The 22368-nt window shown below is 39.6% G+C and overlaps 1 protein-coding gene across 5 annotated transcripts in view; it reads right to left on the minus strand.

Annotated features, from left to right (window-relative positions):
- Positions 1-22368, minus strand: part of arhgap28 (Rho GTPase activating protein 28) — a 215083-nt gene that overhangs the window by 26956 nt on the left and 165759 nt on the right. For all 5 annotated transcript variants that reach the window (XM_073047655.1, XM_073047647.1, XM_073047643.1 and 2 more), the window contains 4 exons: positions 12258-12348; positions 7572-7732; positions 6859-7024; positions 1269-1360 (listed from right to left, as the gene is read on the minus strand). In XM_073047655.1, the coding sequence (XP_072903756.1) occupies positions 1269-1360; positions 6859-7024; positions 7572-7732; positions 12258-12348 (510 nt within the window). The remainder of the gene's footprint in view (positions 1-1268; positions 1361-6858; positions 7025-7571; positions 7733-12257; positions 12349-22368) is intronic.

Here is a 22368-nt window from a genome sequence, read left to right on the forward strand (position 1 = left end):
TGACCTGTACAACCCTAATTCTACCTCTTAGACATTTCCTTTCCTTTTGCTTTTTAAAAAAAAAAACTGTCTTTTTCCTCATTGTCTTGTATAATTTAGACCATATATAGGAGCAGAATTAGGCCATTTGGCCCTTTCACTCTGCTCTGCCATTTCATCATGGCTGATACAATATTCTTCTCAGCCCCAATCTCCTGCCTTCTCCCCGTATCCCTTCATGCTCTGACAAATTGAGAAACTATCAACCTCTGCCTTAAAAATACATAAAGACCTGGCCTCCTGTGGCAAAGAGTTCCATAGATTCACCACTCTCGTCAAAGAATTCCTCCTCAGCTCGGTTCTAAAAGGACACGCCTCTATTCTGAGGCTGTATCCTCTGCCCTTAGACTCTCCCACCAAAGGAAACCTCCTCTCCACATCCACTCTATCAAGGCCTTTCACTATATGATAGGTTTCAATGATATCAGACCTCATTCTTCTGAATTCTAGTGAATACAGGCCCTGAGCCATCAAACACTCTTCATATGACAAGCAATTTCATACGTACAATTTATGTATAATCTGTGTTCCGTGTGTTGTCTGAATCTACATGCCTATGATGCTACTGCGAGTTTTTCATTGTGCTCATTCCTCAGCACACTTGCACAATTGACAACAAACTCAACATGATTTTGCTGACTGAATCAATTTTATATGAAATTTAGTTTTTCAGGTTGAATCTACCTGAAGAAAAAAATGCAAGGGACCATGAATCACCAATTGACAAGGAAGTCAAGGGGGTCCTAAGTTTTCAAATGTTTAACTAGAATCATGGTAACTTAAAAACAATGTGGACTCCTGCTGAAGTAGTGCCTCAGGCATCAAAGCACTAGTGCCCTCTCCACCACACACTGACCCAACTAAACAGAGGAAGTGGTTGTTGATTCAGAGCCAAGACAATCATCAGGAGGGAATTAAACTACAATATTCTCCAGCAACTGGTAATCAGTGGAAGACTGTCTACAACACACGCAAAGATACCTTTGACAGTAATTCACAAACTAAAACCCGACCGGCAAAATCCCAACTCAGACTTCTCTTTACTTATTTTGCAGACATTGATTGCTGTGTATCTGGGCAATCTACAGCATGGCTTCATGCTCAAGGTCTGATTAAATGTTGCATGCACTACGGCCCCCCTTGCTATCCTTCTCTTGCAGCTAAGCAGCCAGCAAGCAGATGTTAAATATGATTCCAATCAGACATCTCTCTTTAACTAATGCACTTACTTTTTGAAAGATGAGAGGAATTTTTGTTCCTGGAACTTTCTTCTGATCATTTTCAAGCAATGTTGTGAGAGGAACACCAAAGAGACCAGTTTCTGCAACAAAAATCATCAAGCAACTCATTTTGTTAGAACATCAACCAGTTATTTTTAAAAAGAGTTAAAGAATCAAAGTTATACAGCATGGTCCATAATGACCAAGGTATCTATCTGAGCTAATCTTGTACATCTGCATTTGGCCTGCATTCCTGTAAACCTTTTTCTATCCATGTATCTGTGTAATTGTTTAATACAAATTATAATTGCACCCAGCTCTTCAGCTTCATCTGGGAGCTCCTTCCATATAGCCAATACCCAACACTCTCTGTGTGAAAAAGGTTCACTTAAGCACCTTTTAACCCTTTCCCCTCTCACCTTCAATCTGTGTCCTTCAGTTTTACATTCATCACCCCTTGAATAAAGAGTGTGACCATTCACCCGATTGATGCCGTTGATAATTTTATAAACTCTACAAGGTCACACCTGAGCCTATTACTCTCCTGGAAAAAGTCATTGCCTATTCCAGTCTTGTCTAATAACTCAAGTCCTCCAATCGCAGTAACATCCTCGCAAACCCTTTCAGCACCATTTTGTACAGCATAGAACCAGGCCCATGTACACCAGAGAATGAAAAACCAAACACGTACTGGTCCCATTCACCAGCAGCTGTTAGTACAGCTTCAAACTCCATAACCATAATATATAACCATAAAATACAGGAGCAGAATTAGGCCATTTGGCCCACTGAGTCTGCTCTGTCATTCCATCATGGCTGATCCAATTTTCCTCTCAGCACCAATCTCCTGCCTTCTCCCTCTATCCCTTCATGCCCTGACCAATAAAGAATTTATCAACCTCTGCCTTAAATATACATAAAGACTTGTATATATACACAGCTGCCTGTGGCAAAGAATTCCAAAGATTCAAAACTCTCTGGCTAAAGAAATTCCTCTTCACCTCCATTCTAAAAGGATGCCCTCTATTTGGAGGCTGTGTTCTCTGGTCTTAGACTCTCCCGCTATAGGAAACATCCTCTCCACATGCACTCTATCAATGCCTTTCATTAAATAGATTTCAATGAGGTCACCCCTCATTCTTCCGAATTCTGCAGTCATCATAGGACAAGCCATTCAATCCTGGAATAATTTTCATGAACCTCTTTTGAACCATCTCCAATGTCAGCACATCCTTTTTTTTTTTTTAAAAGATAAGTGGCCCAAAACAGCATTGCTTTTATATTCCAGTCCTCTTGAAATGAATGCTAACATCACATTTGCCTTCCTCAACAGAGACTCAACCTGCAAATTAACCCAAGTCCCTTTACGCCTGAGCTTTTTAAAAATTTTCTCTCCACTGAGAAGAGTTTATTTCTTCTACCAAACTGCATTACCATACACTTCCCAACACTATTCTATCTGCCACTTCTTAGCCCAGTCTCCTAAACTTAAGTCCTTATGTAGCTTCTCTACTTCCTCAAAACTACCTGCCCCTCCACCTAGCTTCATATTGTCTGCAAACTTTGCAACAAAATCATCAATTTCATCATCCAAATCATTGGCATAACAATGTAAAAAGAATCAGTCCCAACACAGAACCCTATGGAACACCACTAGTGACTGGCAGTCAACCAGAAAAGACTCCCTTTTGTCCCACTCTTTGCCTCCTGTCAATCAGCCACTGCTTTATCCATGCTAGAATGGTCTCATAGCTTGTTAAGCAGCCTTATGTGTGGTACCTTGTCAAAGGTTTTCTGAAAATCCAAGTACAAAGCATCAAGCGATTCTCCTTTACAATAAGAAGCTGTCTACAAGAAGGGTCAGAGCCGTCTCTATTTCCTGAGGAGACTGAGGTCCTTTAACATCTGCCGGATGATGCTGAGGATATTCTACGAGGCTGTGGTGGCCAGTGCTATCATGTTTGCTGTTGTGTGCTGGGGCAGCAGGCTGAGGGTAGCAGACACCAACAGAATCAACAAACTCATTCGTAAGGCCAGTGACGTTGTGGATGTGGAACTGGATTCTCTGACGGTCGTGTTTGAAAAGAGGATGCTGTCCAAGTTGCATGCCATCTTGGACAATGACTCCCATCCACTCCATAATGTACTGGTTAGGCACAGGAGTACATTCAGCCAGAGACTCATTCCACCAAGATGTTACACTGAGGAAGTCATTCCTGCCTGTGGCCATCAAACTTTATAACTTCTCCCTCGGAGTGTCAGACACCCTGAGCCAATAGGCTGGTCCTGAACTTATTTCCACTTGGCATGATTAACTTATTTTTATTTAATTATTTATGGTTTTATATTGCTATATTTCTTCACTATTTTTGGTTGGTGCAGCTGTAACAAAACCCAATTTCCCTCGGGATCAATAAAGTATGTCTGTCTGTCTGTGTCTGTATCTATCATATTTGGGTTTTTTTTTTAAAGAATATGTCAATAGACTTCTCAGGCAAGATTTTCCCTTGAGGAAACCCTGCTGACTATGGCCTATTTTATCAAGTACCCCAAAACCTCGTCCTTAATAATCAACTCCAATATTTTTCTAACCACTGAGGTCAGACTAACTGGCTTATAGTTTCCTTTCTTCTGCCCCTTTCCCTTCTTGAAAAGTGGAGTGATATTTGCAATTTTCCAGTCTTCCAGACCATTCCAGAATCCAGTGATTCTTGAAAGATCATTACTAATCCCTTCACAATCTCATCAGCTACCTCTTTCAGAATTTTGTAGTGTGCACCATCTGGTCCAGGGACCCATCAGTTTTCAAAGAGTTGTGGTAACTTCACACACTTCATGAACCCTGACACCTAGAACTTCCACCACACTTCTGGTGTCTTCCACAGTGAAGAATGATGCAAAATACTGACGAAGGCCTGAAACGTCGACAGCGCTTCTCCCTATAGATGCTGCCTGGCCTGCTGCATTCCATCAGCATTTTGTGTGTGTTGTTGTTTGAATTTCCAGCATCTGCAGATTTCCTCGTGTAGGCAAAATACTTATTCAGTTTGATCGCCATATTCTTGTCCCCCATTACTATCTCTCTAGCATCATTTTCCAGTGGTCCGATATCCATCTCACCTCTCTTTTACACTTTATGTATCTGAAGAAACTTTTGGTATCCTCCTTAATATGACTGGCTAGCTTACTTTCATATTCCATAATGAATTTTTTAGTTGCTTTCTGTAGGTTTTTAAAAGCTTCCCAATCCTCTAACTTCCCACTAATTTTTGCTCTATTATATGCCCTCTCTTTGGCTTTTATGTTGACTTTGGCCTCTCGTTAGTCATCTTTCCTTTAGAATATTTAGAATATTTCTTCCTCTTTGGGATAAAATTCCAAATTGCTTCCAGAAATTCCAGCCATTGCTGCTCTGCCATCATCCTTGTCAGTGTTCTTTTCCAATCAATTCTGGTCATCTCCTCTCTCATGCCTCTGTAATTCCCTTTGCTCTACTGTAACACTTATACACCTGACTTTAGCTTCTCCTTTTCAAATTTCAGGGTGAATTCGATCATATTATCATCACTTTCCCCTAAGGGTTCTTTTACCTTAAACTTTCTAATCAATTCTGGTTCATTATACAAAAGCCAATCCAGAATAACTGGTCCCCTAGTAGCTCAACCACAAGCTGCTCTAAAAAAGCCCTCTCATAGGCTCTCTAGAAATTCTTCCTCCTGGGATCCAGCACCAATCTGATTTTCCCAATCTACCTAAACATTGACGTCCCCATGACTATTGTAACACTGCCCTTTTAGCATGCATTTTCTATCTCTCGTTGTCATTTTTAGGGCACATTCTTACTACTGTTTGGGGGTCTGTATACAACTCACATCAGGGTCTTTTTACCCTTGCAATTCCTTGGTTCTATCCACAATGATTCAACATCTCCTGACCCCATGACACCTCTTTCTAATGATTTGATTTCACCCTCAGGTTTAACCATTCAATTCCTTCAGCCCCATTTCCAATAAAATGTAATTTGTAGCTAATTCAAGCAACACACACAAAATGCTGGTGTAACACAGCAGGCCAGGCAGCATCTATAGGGAGAAGCGCTGTCAACGTTTCGGACCGAGACCCTTCGTCCTGACCGAAACATCGACAGTGCTTCTCCCTACAGATGTTGCCTGGCCTGCTGTGTTCCATCAGCATTTTGTGTGTTGTTTGAATTTCCAGCATCTGCAGATTTCCTCGTTTTGTGGCTAATTCATTTTGTTTTCACAGCTTCAGAACCAGAAAGTTTCAATCCAAAAACTTCTAGCACAAAATATCTAGACTGCCAAAATAGCAGAGTTCTGGAGGAGTGCTGCACTGACACAATAAAAGTAATAATATTTATAGCCACTTAAAACTGAGACCAATCAAGCAGTTCAGGGAAAAAAGGACATGCATGAAATAATCATCTTCAATAATGTACACACATTCATAATGCATTTATATTATCGAGTAATGGAACTTGAGACTGACACGACAGCATACAGGGACAACTTCACCAACAGCTTATAGCACAAGTAAATACACAATGAATAGCAGATCAAGATAGAGTGATAATAAAAAAAATCTACAACTGGTATCATCTCAAAGTCATGACATCATAGCATTAAACAATTAAGCTGAAACAGCAATATATTTATGTAAATCTCCAGAAAGCCACAATACTAAACACCACTAGAGTTGTCTGAAAGATCCTAGCAATTGAGAAATCGGTGTGTTTGGCTATGCCCATACCCCAGTTTTTCCCAGCATGCACTGGGAAGAAGTAAAAAGTAAAAGACAAAAAAGATGTCAGGTTAAATAAATAGGTTCTGAGCTGGCGTTTAAAATTGTCAACTGAGTCTGCATCCTTTACAGTTTTAGGTATTGAGTTTCACAGTTTAGCAATGTAACTGACCTGCCAACTATATCTTGAAGGAGATTTTTTTTTTAAATTTAAGAGACCTGAGCAGTCTAGCGGAATTATAAAACAAAAGTGATTCTGTGAAAGGCCCCTTCTACTCTTCCAGTGTACATAATGTATACCATGGTACTATTTTAAAAAAGGAGGGCTATTCCCAAAATCCTGACCGATAATTGACCCTCAGTAGCCTCACAAAAAACATACTTGTTGAAGCACACAATGTGCAAATTGTCCATCACGTTTCAGAATTTCATCAACCATAAATCAGTTTAGGATGCTAAAGCATGGGAACAGCTGTTCTTAATTTGTTCTATTTTCCTTAAATCTATCAGAAAAATGTAAAAACATTTAATGGCACTCAAAGTACAATAATGGAGCATGTAGATTACCAGACAGAAGGACTTCCAGGGACCTTAAAACTATTTTCATTCCTGTCCTGAAATATTTTTTTCAACATTCTTTCATGTTTCAAGGAGTTGCACTTGATGATCTCACTTCAAATTCTTAGCTACTTCACTGGAACACACAGCTCAGTGTTACCAAGATGTAAAACAAGTGCTAAAACATCGGTAGCGTAAAAACCATAGAGCTTTGTAATCTTATGCAATTTGTCTCTATGCAGTAAAGGGAAGAGTAAAGGGTATATGGTAGGAAACTTACCCTTTGCCTTAACCCTCACCGGCCTGTTCCTCTTCAGCTCTAGTCCCAGTGCATCATAAAAAGTTGTTATCTCTATTAAAGCAAGGTTATGGATCTTTTTCATATCCTGAGGGGACAGATCTCCGATCCGCGTTACCCCCAGTCTGTCTTTCGGAATGGTGAATTTCTGAAAATGAAACAGATCCACACAATTAGTGAACTCCCTAAATTCCTAACTCCTTTGACAGAACAACATTCAATGCTCAGTAGGCCTGGCAGCAACTGTGCAAGGAGATATTTCAGCTCAAAGAAACGTTCTGAAGAAGGTATCTGAGAGAAAAAATATAACAGTTTTGTTCCTCTTTCCACAAATGACGCCTCACTAGCTAATTCCAGCATTTCTGTTTTTATTTGAGATTCTCAGCATGTGCACATTTTAAATTTCCTTTTCATTGTTTTTGACAAGTGTTAAAAGCTTATGAGCAGGCAATTTCATGAAGAGATATATATTCATCTTTAATTCTTTCACATGGCACTTTACTGGAAAGTGAGCAGCTTTAAGTTTATTTTCGGTAGTTGCACATAGATTGCAGAGGAAATTTGGTTAGGGTGTCAGGCTTTGATTTTAAATCTGGCTTTAGCTTAAACATGCCTTGCATATTATGCAAGTCAACTCATCTGCAATTAAAGTTGTTAGATAAAGTAGCTTTAGTAGAATCAGTCTTCCAACTTACAGGTAGTCTTGTGTTGTTGAGCTTCTTTGGACAATTGGTTCTGGTTTCCTGTACCTTCTGAGCTGCCATCAGAGACTCTGAGTAGGGGATGTCCCAGTTCAGGTCCTCTGTTTCTTCAGTGTTGCTTTGCTGGTTTTCAATTTCACAATTTTTGATGCCTCCTTAAAAAAAAAAGCAATTTTTATTGCATAAACAGTATATAAAGACCAAAAAGCATGAATTGTGGATGAAAATTACTATTGAAGTATTTTTCTGTTAATGTTTTAATCTGTTCAGAATTTCAAAACACAGAATTGTGGGCCTCATCACATGCTATTTATTCCCTTCAGAGACTGAATAGCTTGAGAGAGTACATGTAGAAAAAACTTCTACATATAGAATGGGATGGCAAAATGAAGATGCTTACGACATGGATCATAGAAGCAGATGCACATTACAAATTTGCCTCTCACAGAAAACCCATACAGTGTATCACCAGGCAATGGAAATATGCCTAGCGTAGAAATTATTTCACTTCAGGTACATTAGAAAGTATGAAATTGTATTAAGGCCACATTGTTTTGACAAGGTGCAAGGGTTGTTGCTCTGTATTTAGCTATGCTAAAAATAAATGCATATCATGACACTGCAAACAATTTTAGCAATACTCGTGATTGGATTCAATATTACTCGTGATACGGAGTTTAATGGATTTATACGTTACTTCCTGAGCCCTTTTATTTATTCAGATTAAATCCCAAAATTTCTGCAACATTCTAATGTCTTTAGAGTCCACAACAGAAGGTTCAGAAATGGTGGTCTAACATTGAAAGTAGGGGAAAGTGTCATAACACAGGCATTTGGTCATTTCTGGGTTCAATCATAAGCAGAATATGTCTTCTATAATCAATTTATCTTGACTTCCTCTATCATCAGTGCTGATATTTCATTGAGATTTTTGTTTTCTTTCCTTCTAACTTCTACAGCTGGCATCCCACATGGCCTACATAATCCTCCTTCTAAACTAAAAATCAATATGTTGGATCTTCTCCATTCATTGCTTTCCAAGACTTAAACCACATTTCCTTTCTCAGATTTCATCTTTATAACTTCTACAATCCACATTGCTTTAAATGCCCCCTATTCTTTATTCCTCAATTCATCTGGTATTGTTTTAACCTTATTGTGAATTATTTTAGTTTTCATATAGGCAGTTAAAATATTGGTCTGGAACACTTTAGCAGACTTGCATTTCCTTCCACTATTATTGAGATGTAGAATTTTTCCATTAATCTGCTTCAGCAAGATTTATTAAGAAAGTAATATTGTTTGGAAATCACTCAAAATTTAGAGGAATGCAGGTTCAAATGAAAAGATTTTGTAATTCTGACCATAACATCCTTGCTTTAGCAGTTGTCTGGAATGTTTAAATTGAGAGATTGTAGACCATTGAAACAATGGCAACATCACCTAAATACTACAATAGGTAATTACATGGTCAAGACTAGATTAAACTTTTAGAAACCAAACACTGTGAGGTTTATCAACAGAAAATATAATCTTGAAATCTTGTCAAAAGTTTGAGAAACTTTGGAAAAGAACCAGATTTCAGATTCCACAGTATTTAACAGTATTCTATTACTTCCAGAAAGTAACAGTAATCAATCTCAAGTGACCAGATGAACATCTATCGATAAAACATTAACATTTTGTTCTACTATTGAATGATAAGACTATTTCACATCCTGTACTTCAACAATCTCCAATTGTGTACCAAGGTTATTTTGATGAGCAGGAAGAAACAAGATAGTAGAAGTAGATTTAATTGTTCTATTCTAATCTATTTTTATTCCAATTACAAAATTATCTTGGTCAGATTTCTATTTTGAGTATGGATAATAAATGTTAGCCTTCGGGCACCACAAGCAAGGCTACCCATACTTAATAGCTCTTGAAAAGGACATAGTGAGCCACTTTCAAACTGCAGGACTATGAGGAGAAAGTTCCAAAACTTAGACCAAGCAAAAATTATAATATCTCAAAGTCAGGATAATGGTGGGACACCTCCAATTATTGGTGTTTCCAAGTACCTGCTGCCCTTGTTCTTCTTAGTGGTAGAGGTCACAAGATTGGAAAGTACTGTACGTTACCTAGTTGAGATCAGAGAGTTGCATAGAGTTCCACAAAATCTGAGACTAAACTCCACCCATTGCTTTCATTGAACAAACAATAAATTGGAGATTGCATAAGATGTAACTCTTGTATCTACCAGAAGTTCACTGACACATCAAGACAAAATGGAGAATGATCTATTACAGTTCCAGGTCGATCAGACTGTAAAGGGTTTTCAACACATCATGCTATAAATGAACAATGCTGACTTTATCACTTCCATCATATATTGATTTAAATTAATGGTAATGAGGCTAATGATTAAATAACAACTTCTAGCTCTCTGCAATATGTTTTAAATATAAATGATGGTAATATCTCTTCAATAACTCAAAGTCCAACTTTGGACAAAGTAACCACTTCCAGAAAATTCTTACATCATTTTTTTTCTGCATTAAAACATTTTCTTAGAAAGCAAAGATCAGTAATGGATAAGCACAATTTGCAACAATAATTTTCATAAAAGGCTCCTGACAGACACAATGTTATTGAATTCATTCCTTCAATGCAAAATGTTGGTTTTGTACTTAATCCCCTGAGAAGTGCTCCACCTAGTTTCTTGCTCTCCTGAATGTATTGATATCTGCCAGGATTCAGTTGCCTGATCTGATAAGCATGTGACTTCATATTCAACACCTCTCAATTATATACTGCAAAAATTAAGCTGCCTTACTATGTCACAGTACAGTATATCTGAGCCAGAAACAGTCTTCACCATGTACAAACACAGAACACCGAATATTAATCAAGAACAAATGAATTAGCTGATCATTATTATTTGTTGCATTAAGATCAATAGTTGTTCTTCTACTGTCACTCAAGCAATGACCAAAGTATGGCTCAAATATTAAATATATTACTGAAACTTATTTTCTGCTCAGTTGATGTATTACTGTATTAAATATCTGATTAATGAGTTATAGTTCTTAAACATAGAAAGTTCTGGGTATCGGGTAAGCCAAGAACAGGAATATAAATGCAATAAGCCAGACTAACAAACTAAAGTGCAAAAAAAAACTTTGTTTTCTCATTTGATATTCAAATAACATTATCCATCATTTGCTTTTCAAATACATTAACAAATGATTTATGAAAAGATTTCCTCTCACCTCCAAAGTGATTTTCTTATTCTTTGCTGGGTTCTCATTACATTTATTGTTAGTTTTACTTGATAAATTGTGAAGTCTACCAATTAACTGCATGAAATGCACATGATTAACAGAGACTAATGCTTAGGAAATGGACACATTGGACAATATATCCACACACAAAATACTGTAATCCATGCGTCTAAACTGTGCTTGCTTACTTTTGACACTGCTCCCATCTGAAAATTGCAAAGGACACTTCCTGTTGCAGTCCACCTTAGAAGGGACATTTTACTTGCCCATCAAAATGTGTGCACCCCTTTTAATTACTTATTGACAGCAATTGGATCAAAGTTGCACCTTTGGACTGTTAACTCAAGGTTCAACAATTAATACATCACACTGAGAGTTAGGAGCACTGCGTATGATTTAATTTGCCTAAGGTATATCATTTCTGTGCGCTAAAAACCATTTCCTGACATTTTTGAAATTGGAATTGCTTTATTATTGTTATATGTACTGAGATACATTGAAAAGCTGAGTCCTGTATGCCCTCCCACAGATTGTTAAAAACTTCAGTATATCATGGTAGTATAAGAGAGAAAAAAAAAGAAAGCAGAATGCAGTGTCACAGTTAAAGTTGTTTATACAAGAGCTCTTCATTGATGGCCATTAGTACAGAACAGGCTGCAGTGCAGAGATCCACTGATAGTTACCCAATAGCTTCTGGTGAAGATGGCAGCCATTGGGTACAATCAGACTCTTCCACACTCAGAGTGGAGGAAAGGTCTTCCCAAGAGACCCTTGTACTATTAACCACAGCACATTTATATTCTTCCTCCCACCTCGTCTGACTTTTGAAATTTATCCCCATTTTCACCTCAATTTTTGGAATTTTCCACACTACCTTCCCAATTTGGACACAGTCCCGCACAACTGAGGCTGCTGTGGATGGATCACTTGAAAATTAATATTAACTGGTGCAATATTAACTGTCATTAATATTGCACCTGCCTGCTCAGCCAGCAGCATTGTCTGTGTAATGTGCTGCTTAAATTCTAACACTTCTTATTGGAAGGAGACACAGAAACAATTTCTTACAGCAAGAGACCACCTCAGCTTAGGGAATATGCTACAAATAATGCCTGCTACATATAGCAAGTTTGTGGGGAGCTTCTGGGAAACGCCCTCCTTGGCAACGTGGCTATGTCAGCTGTGGCTCCTTTTACTTCCAAGAGTGACACAGTTGGAAACAATTGCCACTCCATATAACTCACATATGGGAAAACATAGTCAAATGCACACTTCTCGCTTAATGTACAGATCAAGTTATTTTCCTTTTCTAAGCCTAAGACCAAAGAGGACAGGAATACTCATTCTTATTCCTACCCTTTCGTCTTCTCCTGAGCCCTCCAACAACTTGTTTCTGCATTTGAACAGTACCTACCTTTTGTGGGATCCCAGGATGTTTTTCCCTCTGCCTGTTGAACACCATTGGAAGTAGGTGAAGACTCAGGTGCCATGAACTCAATTCTGGGCTGTGATTGAAAAAGGAAGAAAATATTAACTAAACTGCCATTATTGACCACAAGACATCTTCCATTCTTTGGCTTGGGTACTCAACTTGATTATCGTTTGCTTTGTGGGCATCCTAACTTTTCAAGTCTGGCGTGTAAGAAATCACACATACCTGTCAAAAATACAGAGTCTCCTAAATTGCTACATGCATAAGAGAAAACAAGAAATAAGGCATCTAGATTTGAATTTATTAGGACTGAAACAGGATTTCACTCATTAGTATCTTCTAATGAATGGCTTGTTTGGAAGCCTAAACAACACTGGTAGCTAAGAATGCAATTTGCTTCTCAAGATTCCACACTCAAACTATGCAGACCAGATTCAGCTCCGTGAAATTAGGTCTGAAGTTGAATGTTACCTGTCTTACGGATTGTTCTTATTTTGGGAATATTCCAATTCCCAGCTCAATTTCATGCTGATAATTTCTCAAATATATTGTATATTCCATTTACAAAGTTTCTTACATACTAGCTTTTCCAAGGAACTTCATTGATGTGAAAAGCTCCAAGTCAAAATCAGAAAAGTCCAATTGCCCAGAAGTTGCAATAAAAAGGGAAATAAATATTGGTCGGTGAAACCTCTGAATAAAATGAAAAAAATACAAGCCAGACTTGTTACTCTTGCTTTCCCAGTCCAAGTGGTAACTTAGTTGCAGTTGGATCATTTGGATCACTGCTGGACCATGTTACTTGTACCCCAGATGCAAATCATAAATGCTGACTTGGCAGAATTTCAGAAATGTTGTTAATGTCCATTAATACAGACAGAGAGAGGGGGAGGGGGAGCAGATTGGGAATATGAGAAATGCATCAAAGTGCTGATTTTCAACCCATTACTGCTTATTTGAGGTGCATCACTTGCTAATCAATATATGGAACAAGAAATTACCAGGGTAACCATTTTAACACTAACCATGCTCAGAAGTACAGATGACCAAGGAGCTGATTATTGAGTTCAGGAGAACAAAACCAGAGAGATGGTGAGCGTCAGCAACTTTCAGTTCCTCTGTGTTATAGTTTTGAAAGACCTGGCCTGGTGCCAGCACACAAGTGTAATTACAAACACGTCTACTTCCAGAGGAGCTTGCGAAGATTCAGCACGACATCTAAAACTTTGACAAGTTTCTTTGGATATATAGTGGAGAGTATATTGACTGGGCTGCATCACAGCCTGGTATGGGCACACCAATGCCTTTGAATGGAAAATCCTACAAAAAGGTAGTGTATATTGCCCAGTCCATCATGGGTAAAACCCTCCCTACCAGTGAGCACATCTACATGAAACAGTGTCACAGGAAAGCAGCATCTATCATCAGTGACCTCCACCACCCAGGCCATGCACTCTTCTTGCTGCTGCCATCGGGAAAGTAGTACAGAAGCCTCAGGACTCACACTGCCAGGTTCGGGTACAGTTATGACCTATTAACCATCAGGCCCTTGAACCAAAGGGAATAACTTCATTCAGCTTCACTTGTCCCATCACTGAAATGTCTCTCACCTTCAAAAACTCTTCACCTCGTGCTCTCATTATTTATCGCTGATTTAAAAAAAAATTATTTCTTTCTTTTTGTATTTGCACAGTCTGTTGTCTTCTGCACTCTGGATAAAAACCCAAGTTGGTGCGGTCTTTCATTGATTCTGTTAGGGTTATTATTCTGTAGGTTTAGTTATTAATTGTGCCCATAAGAAAATGAATCTGAGGGTTGTAAATGGTGACCCCCACACTGGACTCTCACATCACTTACCTGTAACGTTACTTCCAGCATACAAACCAGTGATCAAATGGGTCAAACCAGTTCTAAAGCTGGTGAAAACCCAGCCTGAGGGTGTAATCTCTGCCCTGCAGAACTGGTTTGATAATACAAACTGGAGAACGTTCAGGGAGGCTGCTACCTATAACAATCATGTTAACATTGAGAAATACGTGGATTCTGTGACCAGCTACATAGAACTGAGGATGTTACCATCACAGAACACATTCGGGTGAGGGTAAATCAGAAGCCATGGCTTACTACAGAGCTCCGTGCCAGGCTGATGGATTATCATGATGCTACCTTTAGATCGCGGGAGGCGACGGCACTCAGGGAAGGAAGAACTGTGCTTTCCTGCTCCAACAGGAAGGTGAAATGGGAGCATTCTCAGAGAAATTAAAGCCACTTCTGTGATACCAGAGGCACAATGCGCATCTGGCAGGGAATTCAGAGGATTACAGGCGACAAGTCTACTCCACACATCAGTGACCAGGACACTTCATTCCGAGAGGCTGAATGTCTTCTACATCCGGCTTATTATGCAGAACAAAGTACCCCTCGCCCCAGGAGAGCTGGCATTGTGTCTGACTAAAGCAGAGGTGAGGAAAACCCTGGCCAGAGTTAACCCACGCAAAGCTGTGGGGCCCACTGACATACCAGATCAGGTTCTGGAGGACCGCGCAGCTCAACTGACAGATATAGTTAACATCTCTCTGGAACAAACCATTGTCCCAACAGTTTTCAAGGCATCAACCATCGTTCCAGTGCCAAAGAAGGCAACAGTAACCGACCAGTGGCATTAACGTCAACCATTATGAAATGCTTTGAGCTGGTCATGGAGCACATTAAAGCCTTTCTCCTGGCTACACTGGACCCTTTCCAGTTTGCTTATTGCTCAAATCAATCCACTGACCTCTGCCCTCCACTCTGTCCTGCCCCACCTGGAAAATGGGTTGTCACATGCTAGATTGCAGTTTACAGACTTCAGTTCGGCATTCAACACCATCACACTCCAGAAAATGGTGGGGAAACTGTTCTCACTGGGTCTTAACACCTCCCTTTGCAAATGTATACCAGACTCCTAACTGCATAGGCCACTGCCAATCTATGTGGGCAGCAGCATCTCTTGTGCCATTACACTGAGCACTGGCACTCCTCAAGGCTGTGTGCTCAACCCGCTACAGTTCACACTGATGACGTATGATTGTGTCACATGATCCAGCACGAACCATGTCATCAAGTTTGTGGATGACAAAATCAAGAACAATGAAGAGATGGAGTATAGAGAGGAAGTGAAGCAGCTGGTGGACTGGTGTGAGAAAAACAACCTAAACCTGAATGTTGAGAAGACAAAGGAAATTATTGTGGACTTCAGTAAGGTGCAGGTGAACTAACCCCCTCAGTGAGTATATGGCTCCTGCGTAGAGTGAGTTAAGTGCACCAAGTTCCTGAGAGTTCACATCACGGATGACCTCACCTGGCCCCTTAATATCACTTCCCGAACAGGAAGGCACAACAGCACCTCCACTTCCTAAGATGGAGGGAAGCAAGGCTCCCCCCACCACACCCCCCAACATAACTGTGTTTTACAGGAGCAACACAGAGCAACCTGACAAGTTGCATCTCCATCTGGTATGGGAGCAGTCGAACATCAGACCAGAAGTCCCTACAAAGGACTGTGAGAACAGTTGAGAGGATCACAGGGGTCTCCCTACCATCCATCAGGGACATTTATGAGGAGCACTGCATATTTGGGACTCTTAGTATTATAAAGGATCCCACCCATCCATCCAGCATCCTCTTGGACTTTCTACCATCAGGCCAGAGACTCTGATGCATAAAGACAAGAATGGTCAGAATGAAAAGCAGTTTCTTCCCCCAAGCAAAACAGGCTTCTGAATTCCTTGACACCTCATATTTGAAGTGTCACTGGTTAATCTGTTCTGCACCTTACAATATTTAATATTAATGCAATTTAGTTTGTTATTTATGTATAATTCACATATAGATTTTATCCTCACCTTCATAAGTTATCTTGTGTTACATGTGTTATGTGCTTTACACTCCGGTTTGAAGAAACTTTGTCTCATTTCTATATACATTATATAGTTATGTATGTTATATACACATATATAGTTAAATGACAATAAACTTGACTTGAAATACATGTAGTTTGCTTATAAACTTTACTTTGAAGTCTTGCAAGACTAAGTCCTGGAAAATATTGGTGTTAAGTATTGGGACCTCCTGCCATGTGTCCTCTGGCTGTGTTGATGCCTTGTTAAAGTAAAATTATTTTACTTTAAGAAAATCCTCTTTTTGTGCATTGCAATCAGATAGGTACTCTTTGTTTTTGTAAACTCAATTTCAGGTTATACAAGAGCAAGATATACCAGCTAGTTGAGTGGTGTCACAGCAACAACCTTGCACTCAATGTCAATAAGACCAATGAGCTGGTTGTGGATTTCAGGAAAGGTAAGACAAGGGAAGACAAACCTATCATCAGAGGGATCAGAGTGTAGAGCATGAGAAATTTCAAGTTCCTGGTTGTCAAAGTTTCTGAAGATCTATCCTGGTCCTAACATATCGATGCAGCCATAATGAAGGCAAGACAACAGCTATATTTCATTAGGAATTAAGGAGCTTTGGCTTGTCACCTAAACACTTGAAAACTTCTACGGATGTACAATGGAGAGCATTCTGACAGGCTGCATTGCTGTCTGGTATGAGGGTGAGGGATTTGGCTACTACATAGGATCGAAAGCTATGGAAAGTTGTAAAACTAGTCAGCTCCATCTTGGCTATTAACCTCTGTAGTACCCAAGACATCTTCAAGGAGCAGTGCCTGAGAAAGGTGTTGTCCATTATGAAGGACCCTAATCACCCAAGGCATGCCCTCTTCTCATTGTTACCATCAGGAAGGACGTACAGAAGCCTGAAGGCACACATTCAATGATTCAGGAACAGCTTCTTCCCCTCTGCCATATGATTCATAAATGAACATTGGACTCATGAAGACTACACAAACTAAATTAAAAATAATGCTAAAATGGAAATAATATAAAATGAGGTAGTGTTCATGACACACATACAATGCAATTGATTTCCTTATTTAATTATTCAATATTATCACATATTGCATTGCACTGCTGCTGCTAAGTTAGCAAATTTCACGACATATGGCAGTGATATTAAACCTGATTCTGACACTGATTCAATACTGAACAGCTCCACTTACTGTTGAGGTGGAAGGCTGAGTGAAAGGGTTGGTGGAAGATATTGAGAAGGTGGAGCAAATATTAATTTCCAGAAAAGAAGTTACAAGAGTGACCTAGGAGAATGTGCATGCAGCTGCTGTGGTAGAGAGTGTAATTGTTCAGGAAGACAAGTGAAGTACAACCAAGTGGACTGCTGTGCTCTGAAGTGCTGAGCACCTGAGTTTTGCTGAAGATCCAGACAAGTACACGTTTCTCCATTCATTTCCTACCAATTCATTATACAGTGCTGTGAATGCAGCCCAGTCAATAAAGCTTCCCTTCCAGTGATTCCATCTGCAGTTCTTGCTGCCTCAGGAAAGTAGCTAACCAGATGCAATGACAGCTTCTTTCCCATTGTTATCCCACTCAATCTCATAGGAGATTCTCTGGACGTGAAAGACACCTGGATGGTATGTTGCCTCCTAGGTGCTGGGGTCAGGGATGTTGTAGATCTGATCCCCATCAATCTAAAGGGATAGGGTGAGCAGCCAGAATTGAGGTACTTAACCAGCACCAATAATATTGGTAGGAAATGCATGGAAGTCCTGAAAAGAGAATATAGGGAGCTGGGTAGAAAGCTGAAAAACAGGACCTCAGGGTTAGTAATCTCTAGATTGCTGCCTGTGCCACACACCAGTGAGGGTAAGAATAGGTAGATTTGGCAGATGAATATGGGGCTGAGGAATTAGTGCAGGGGGCAGGGTTTCAGATTTCTGGATCATTAGGATCACTTCTGGGGAAGGTATGATCTGTAGAACAGGCTACACTTGAACCTGACAGGAACTAATATCCTTGCAAGCAGGTTTGCTAGAGCTTTTTGTTTTTGGGGGGGGGGGGGTTTCAACTAATTTGGCAGAGAGTAAGGACAGACAGATAATAGGGGAAAATTACAGGCAGTGGAATGAGTTGAAGTGTAACACGAAGACAAAAATTGAAAAGGGTGATGAATACTGAACTGAAGGTGTGATATTTTGAATGTTTACAGTATACAGAATAAGGCAGATGATTTTGTTGCGCAGTTAGAAATTGGCAAGTATGATGATGTGAGTATCACTGAGCGGATCACAGTTGGGAGCTTAACATCCAAAGTGTCAACTTTGTATCAAAAAGACAGGTGAATAAGCAGAGGGTGTCGGGTGGTTCTGTTGGTAAAATTTGAAAGCGAATTCTTAGAAAGAAATGACAAAAGATTGGAGGATGTAGAATCCTTGTGGGTAGAGTTAAGAAAATGCAAGGTTAAAAAGACCTGATGGAAGTTATACAGTCGGCCCTCCTTATCCGCGGGGGATTGGTTCCAGGACCCGCCGCGGATACCGAAAAAATGTGGATGCTCAAGTCCCTCATTTAGCCTGACCAGTGCGGTGGTCTTTAGGACCCAGCGGAACCCCAGACCTTATTTAATCTGTCTTAGTGCGGTGGACATCAGGACCCGGCGCAGCTCTGAATCCGCAGTGTTTCTGTTCACGAAAATAATCATGAACACGATTGAAAATAAAGTGGAAGCAATAAAGCGATTGGAAAGAAGTGAAACGCCATCAGTCATTGGAAAAGTGTTAGGCTACAGTCGGTCAACAATCGGAACAATTTTAATGGAGCATGTGAAAGGCCCTGCCCCGATGAAAGCTAGTATTATTACTAAGCAACACAGTGGTTTAATTATTGAAATATATATGTTTCTTAAGAGTTTTAAATGCATAGAAAGGTAAAATGTATACTACATACTAAGACAAACGTTTGACTAACTGATGCTAAATAATACCAGATGTACCTGTTCCGACTTAAAGACGGACTCAGGAATGAAACTTGTTCATAATCTGGGGACTGCCTGTACTTTTAAGTCATTTCTAGATTACTTATAATACCTAATACAATGTAAATGCTATGTAAATAGTTGTCATACTGCATTGTTTAGGGAATATTGACAAGAAAAAATAGTCTGTACATGCTCAAACAATGAGTGTTGGTGAGAGAGCTTCCGGGTTTTCCCGATCCACGGTTGGTTGAATCCGCGCATGCGGAATCCACGGATAAGAAGGGCTGACTGTATTTAGTTCTCTGAAGTATAGTCAGGTTGTGGAGTACGAATTGCAATGGGAGATAGAAAAAAAAGAGAAAAACTAAAGAAGAATAATGTTATGATGGTCATGGGGAATTTCAATATGCAGGTTGATTGGGAAAATCAGGTTTCTGGATCCCAAGAACTTGTAGAATGCCTCCAAGATGGATTTTTAAGAACATCCTGAGGTTGAGCCCTCTAGAGAAAACACTATTCTGGATTGTGTGTTGTGCAATGAACTGGAATTGATTAGAGAGCTTAAGGTAAAGGAACTCTTAGGGGAACAGTGATCATAATATGATAGAACTCACAATGCAGTTTGAGCAGGAGAAGCTAAAGTCAAACATAACAATAATACAGTAGGGTACAGGGAATTACAGAATCATGAGAGAGAAGCTCAATAAAGTTGATTGGAAAGGACACTAGCAGGATACTTCGATTTTCTGGGAGCAATTCAGAAGGTGCAGGATAGATCCATCACTAAGATGAAGTAGTATTCTAAAGCAGTGTTTGTACTCCAGGGAGCACGAAGCGCAGAATCAAATATCACTGTGATGATTGTACGTTCTAGTATCAATTGTTTGGTGACAATAAAGTAAGTAAGTAAAGGGAGGATCAGGCAACTGTGGCTGACAAGGGAAGTCAAAGACAGCATAGAAGCAAAAGAGAAGGCTGATAATATAACAGAGCTTAGTGGAAAGTTAGAGAATTGGGAAGGTTTTAAAATCCAACAGAAGGCAACTAAAAGTCAATAAGGATAGAAAAGATGAAATATGAAGGTAAGGTAGTCAATAATATAAAAGAGGATATCTAAGTTCTTTTTTTATATAGAGAGTAAAAGTGAGGTAAGAATAGATATCAGACTGCTAGAAAATAACACTGGAGAGCTAGCAATGGGGACAAAGAAAATGTAAACATACTCTAAGTATTTTGCATCAATCTTCACTGTGGAAGACACCAGCAGTCTGGTAGAAAGTCTAGAGTGTCGGGGGCGGAAGTGAGTGTAGTTGCTAGTACTAACGAGAAGGTGCATGCCAAGATGAAAAGTCTGAAGGTAGATAAGTTTCCTAGACCAGATGGACTACTCCCCAGGGTTTTGAAAGAGGTAGCTAAAGAGATTGTGGAGTAATGCTCTTTCAAGAATCACTAGATTTGGGAATAGATCTGGAGGACTGAAAAATTGCAAATGTCACTCCACTCTTTAAGAAAGGATGGAGGCAGAAGATAGAAAATTATTGGATAGTTAGTCTGACTTCAGTGGTTGGGAAGATGTTGGAGTCCATTATTAAAGATGAGGTTTTTAGGTACCTGTAGACACATAATAGAATAGGCTAAAGTCAAAAAATTCCTGACAAATCTGTTGGAATTCTTTGAGGATGTAATAAGCAGGATAGATAAAGCAGAGAAAGTGGAGGTAATTTACTTGGATTAATAGAACACCTTTGACAAGGTGCCACACATGAAGCTACTTAACAAGTTAAGACCGATGGTTCTACTACTTTCTAAACAGGGGGAAAAGTCAAAAATCAGAGGTGCAAAGTGTCTTGGGAGTCCTTGTGCAGGGTTCGCAAAAGGTTAACTTGCAGGTTGAATCAGTGGTGAGAAAGGCAATTGCAATATTAACATTCATTTCAAGAGCAGTAGAATATAAAAGATGTGATACTGAAGCTTTTTTAGGCATTGGTCAGTCCACACAGAGTATAGTGAGTAGTTTTGGACCCTTTATCTAACCAGACCCTTTATCCTACCAGAAGAGGTTCACAAGAATGATTCTGGGAATGAAAGGGTTAATGCACGAGGCGGGTTTGATAGCTCTGGGCCTGTACTTGCTGAGGTTTAGAAGAATTTGGTGGGGGGGGGGGGAAATCTCATTGAAACCCACCAAATATTGAAAGGCCTGGACAGAGTAGATGTGGAGAGAATGATCTCTATAGTGGGAAGATTTAAGACCAGAGGGCACAGCCTCAGAATATAGAGACGTCCATCTAGAACAGAGATTAGGAGAGAATGGTGAACCTGTGGAATCCGCTGCCAGAGAAGGCCAAGTTATTGGGTATATTCAAAGTGAGGGTTGAAAATTTCTGGATCAATCAGGGCTTCAAAGGCTACAGGGAGAAGGCTAAAGAATGGGATTGAGAGGGATAATAAATTATGGCTTATTATTAGCCTAATTCTACTCCTATGTCTCATGGTCTTATGGTCATCAGAATTTTGAACAGGCTTTTCATATGATTAAGTATGTCTTCTTGACCTCCCCATCTGCCTCATCATGGCTGTTGCATTTTATTTGCTTACCACTTTCTCTGTGGCTACACGACATTCTGTACTCTGCTTTCATTTTGCTACCTCAGTGTTCTTATGTACGGCATTACCCGAAAGAATGGCAGGTAAAGCTTCTTACTGTATCTCAGTACTTTTGACAGCCATGAACCAATACCAATGAGAGGCAATACATGTCATAATATTAGGCAATATAGCTCTTCCACAACAAAATTACTCACAGTGTTCAAGTCATCAGCATATAGTTCGATGCACAGTGAAGGTTCCCTCTGATGCTTACACTCGCACACCAAATGATCCATCACGACAGGAATGTTGGCTATGCATTGTGCCGACATAGAGCCTATGCTATGGAGTTCAGGAGTGAACTAACTGACAACTACCTAATCAGCTTATAAAGCTTTGACTTCATTCCTATATTTAGATTGCCTAGGACGCTCTAAATATAAATATTATTTGAATACTCATTCTGAACCTGGAAGCATATTTGTGGCTTGCAAGGAAACCTACAAGAGTTGATTCTTATTGTCTTGTCTCACCTTGGAAAGTTTCTTAACATGACTCATTTTTACATGATATTTAGTATGACAAAGTTAATGAAGTTATTGCACTTGGAAGCCAAAACCGAGATTTCTAA

The sequence above is a fragment of the Hemitrygon akajei genome, chromosome 1 (genome assembly GCF_048418815.1).
Source record: "Hemitrygon akajei chromosome 1, sHemAka1.3, whole genome shotgun sequence".
Classification (NCBI taxonomy): Eukaryota; Metazoa; Chordata; class Chondrichthyes; order Myliobatiformes; family Dasyatidae; genus Hemitrygon; species Hemitrygon akajei.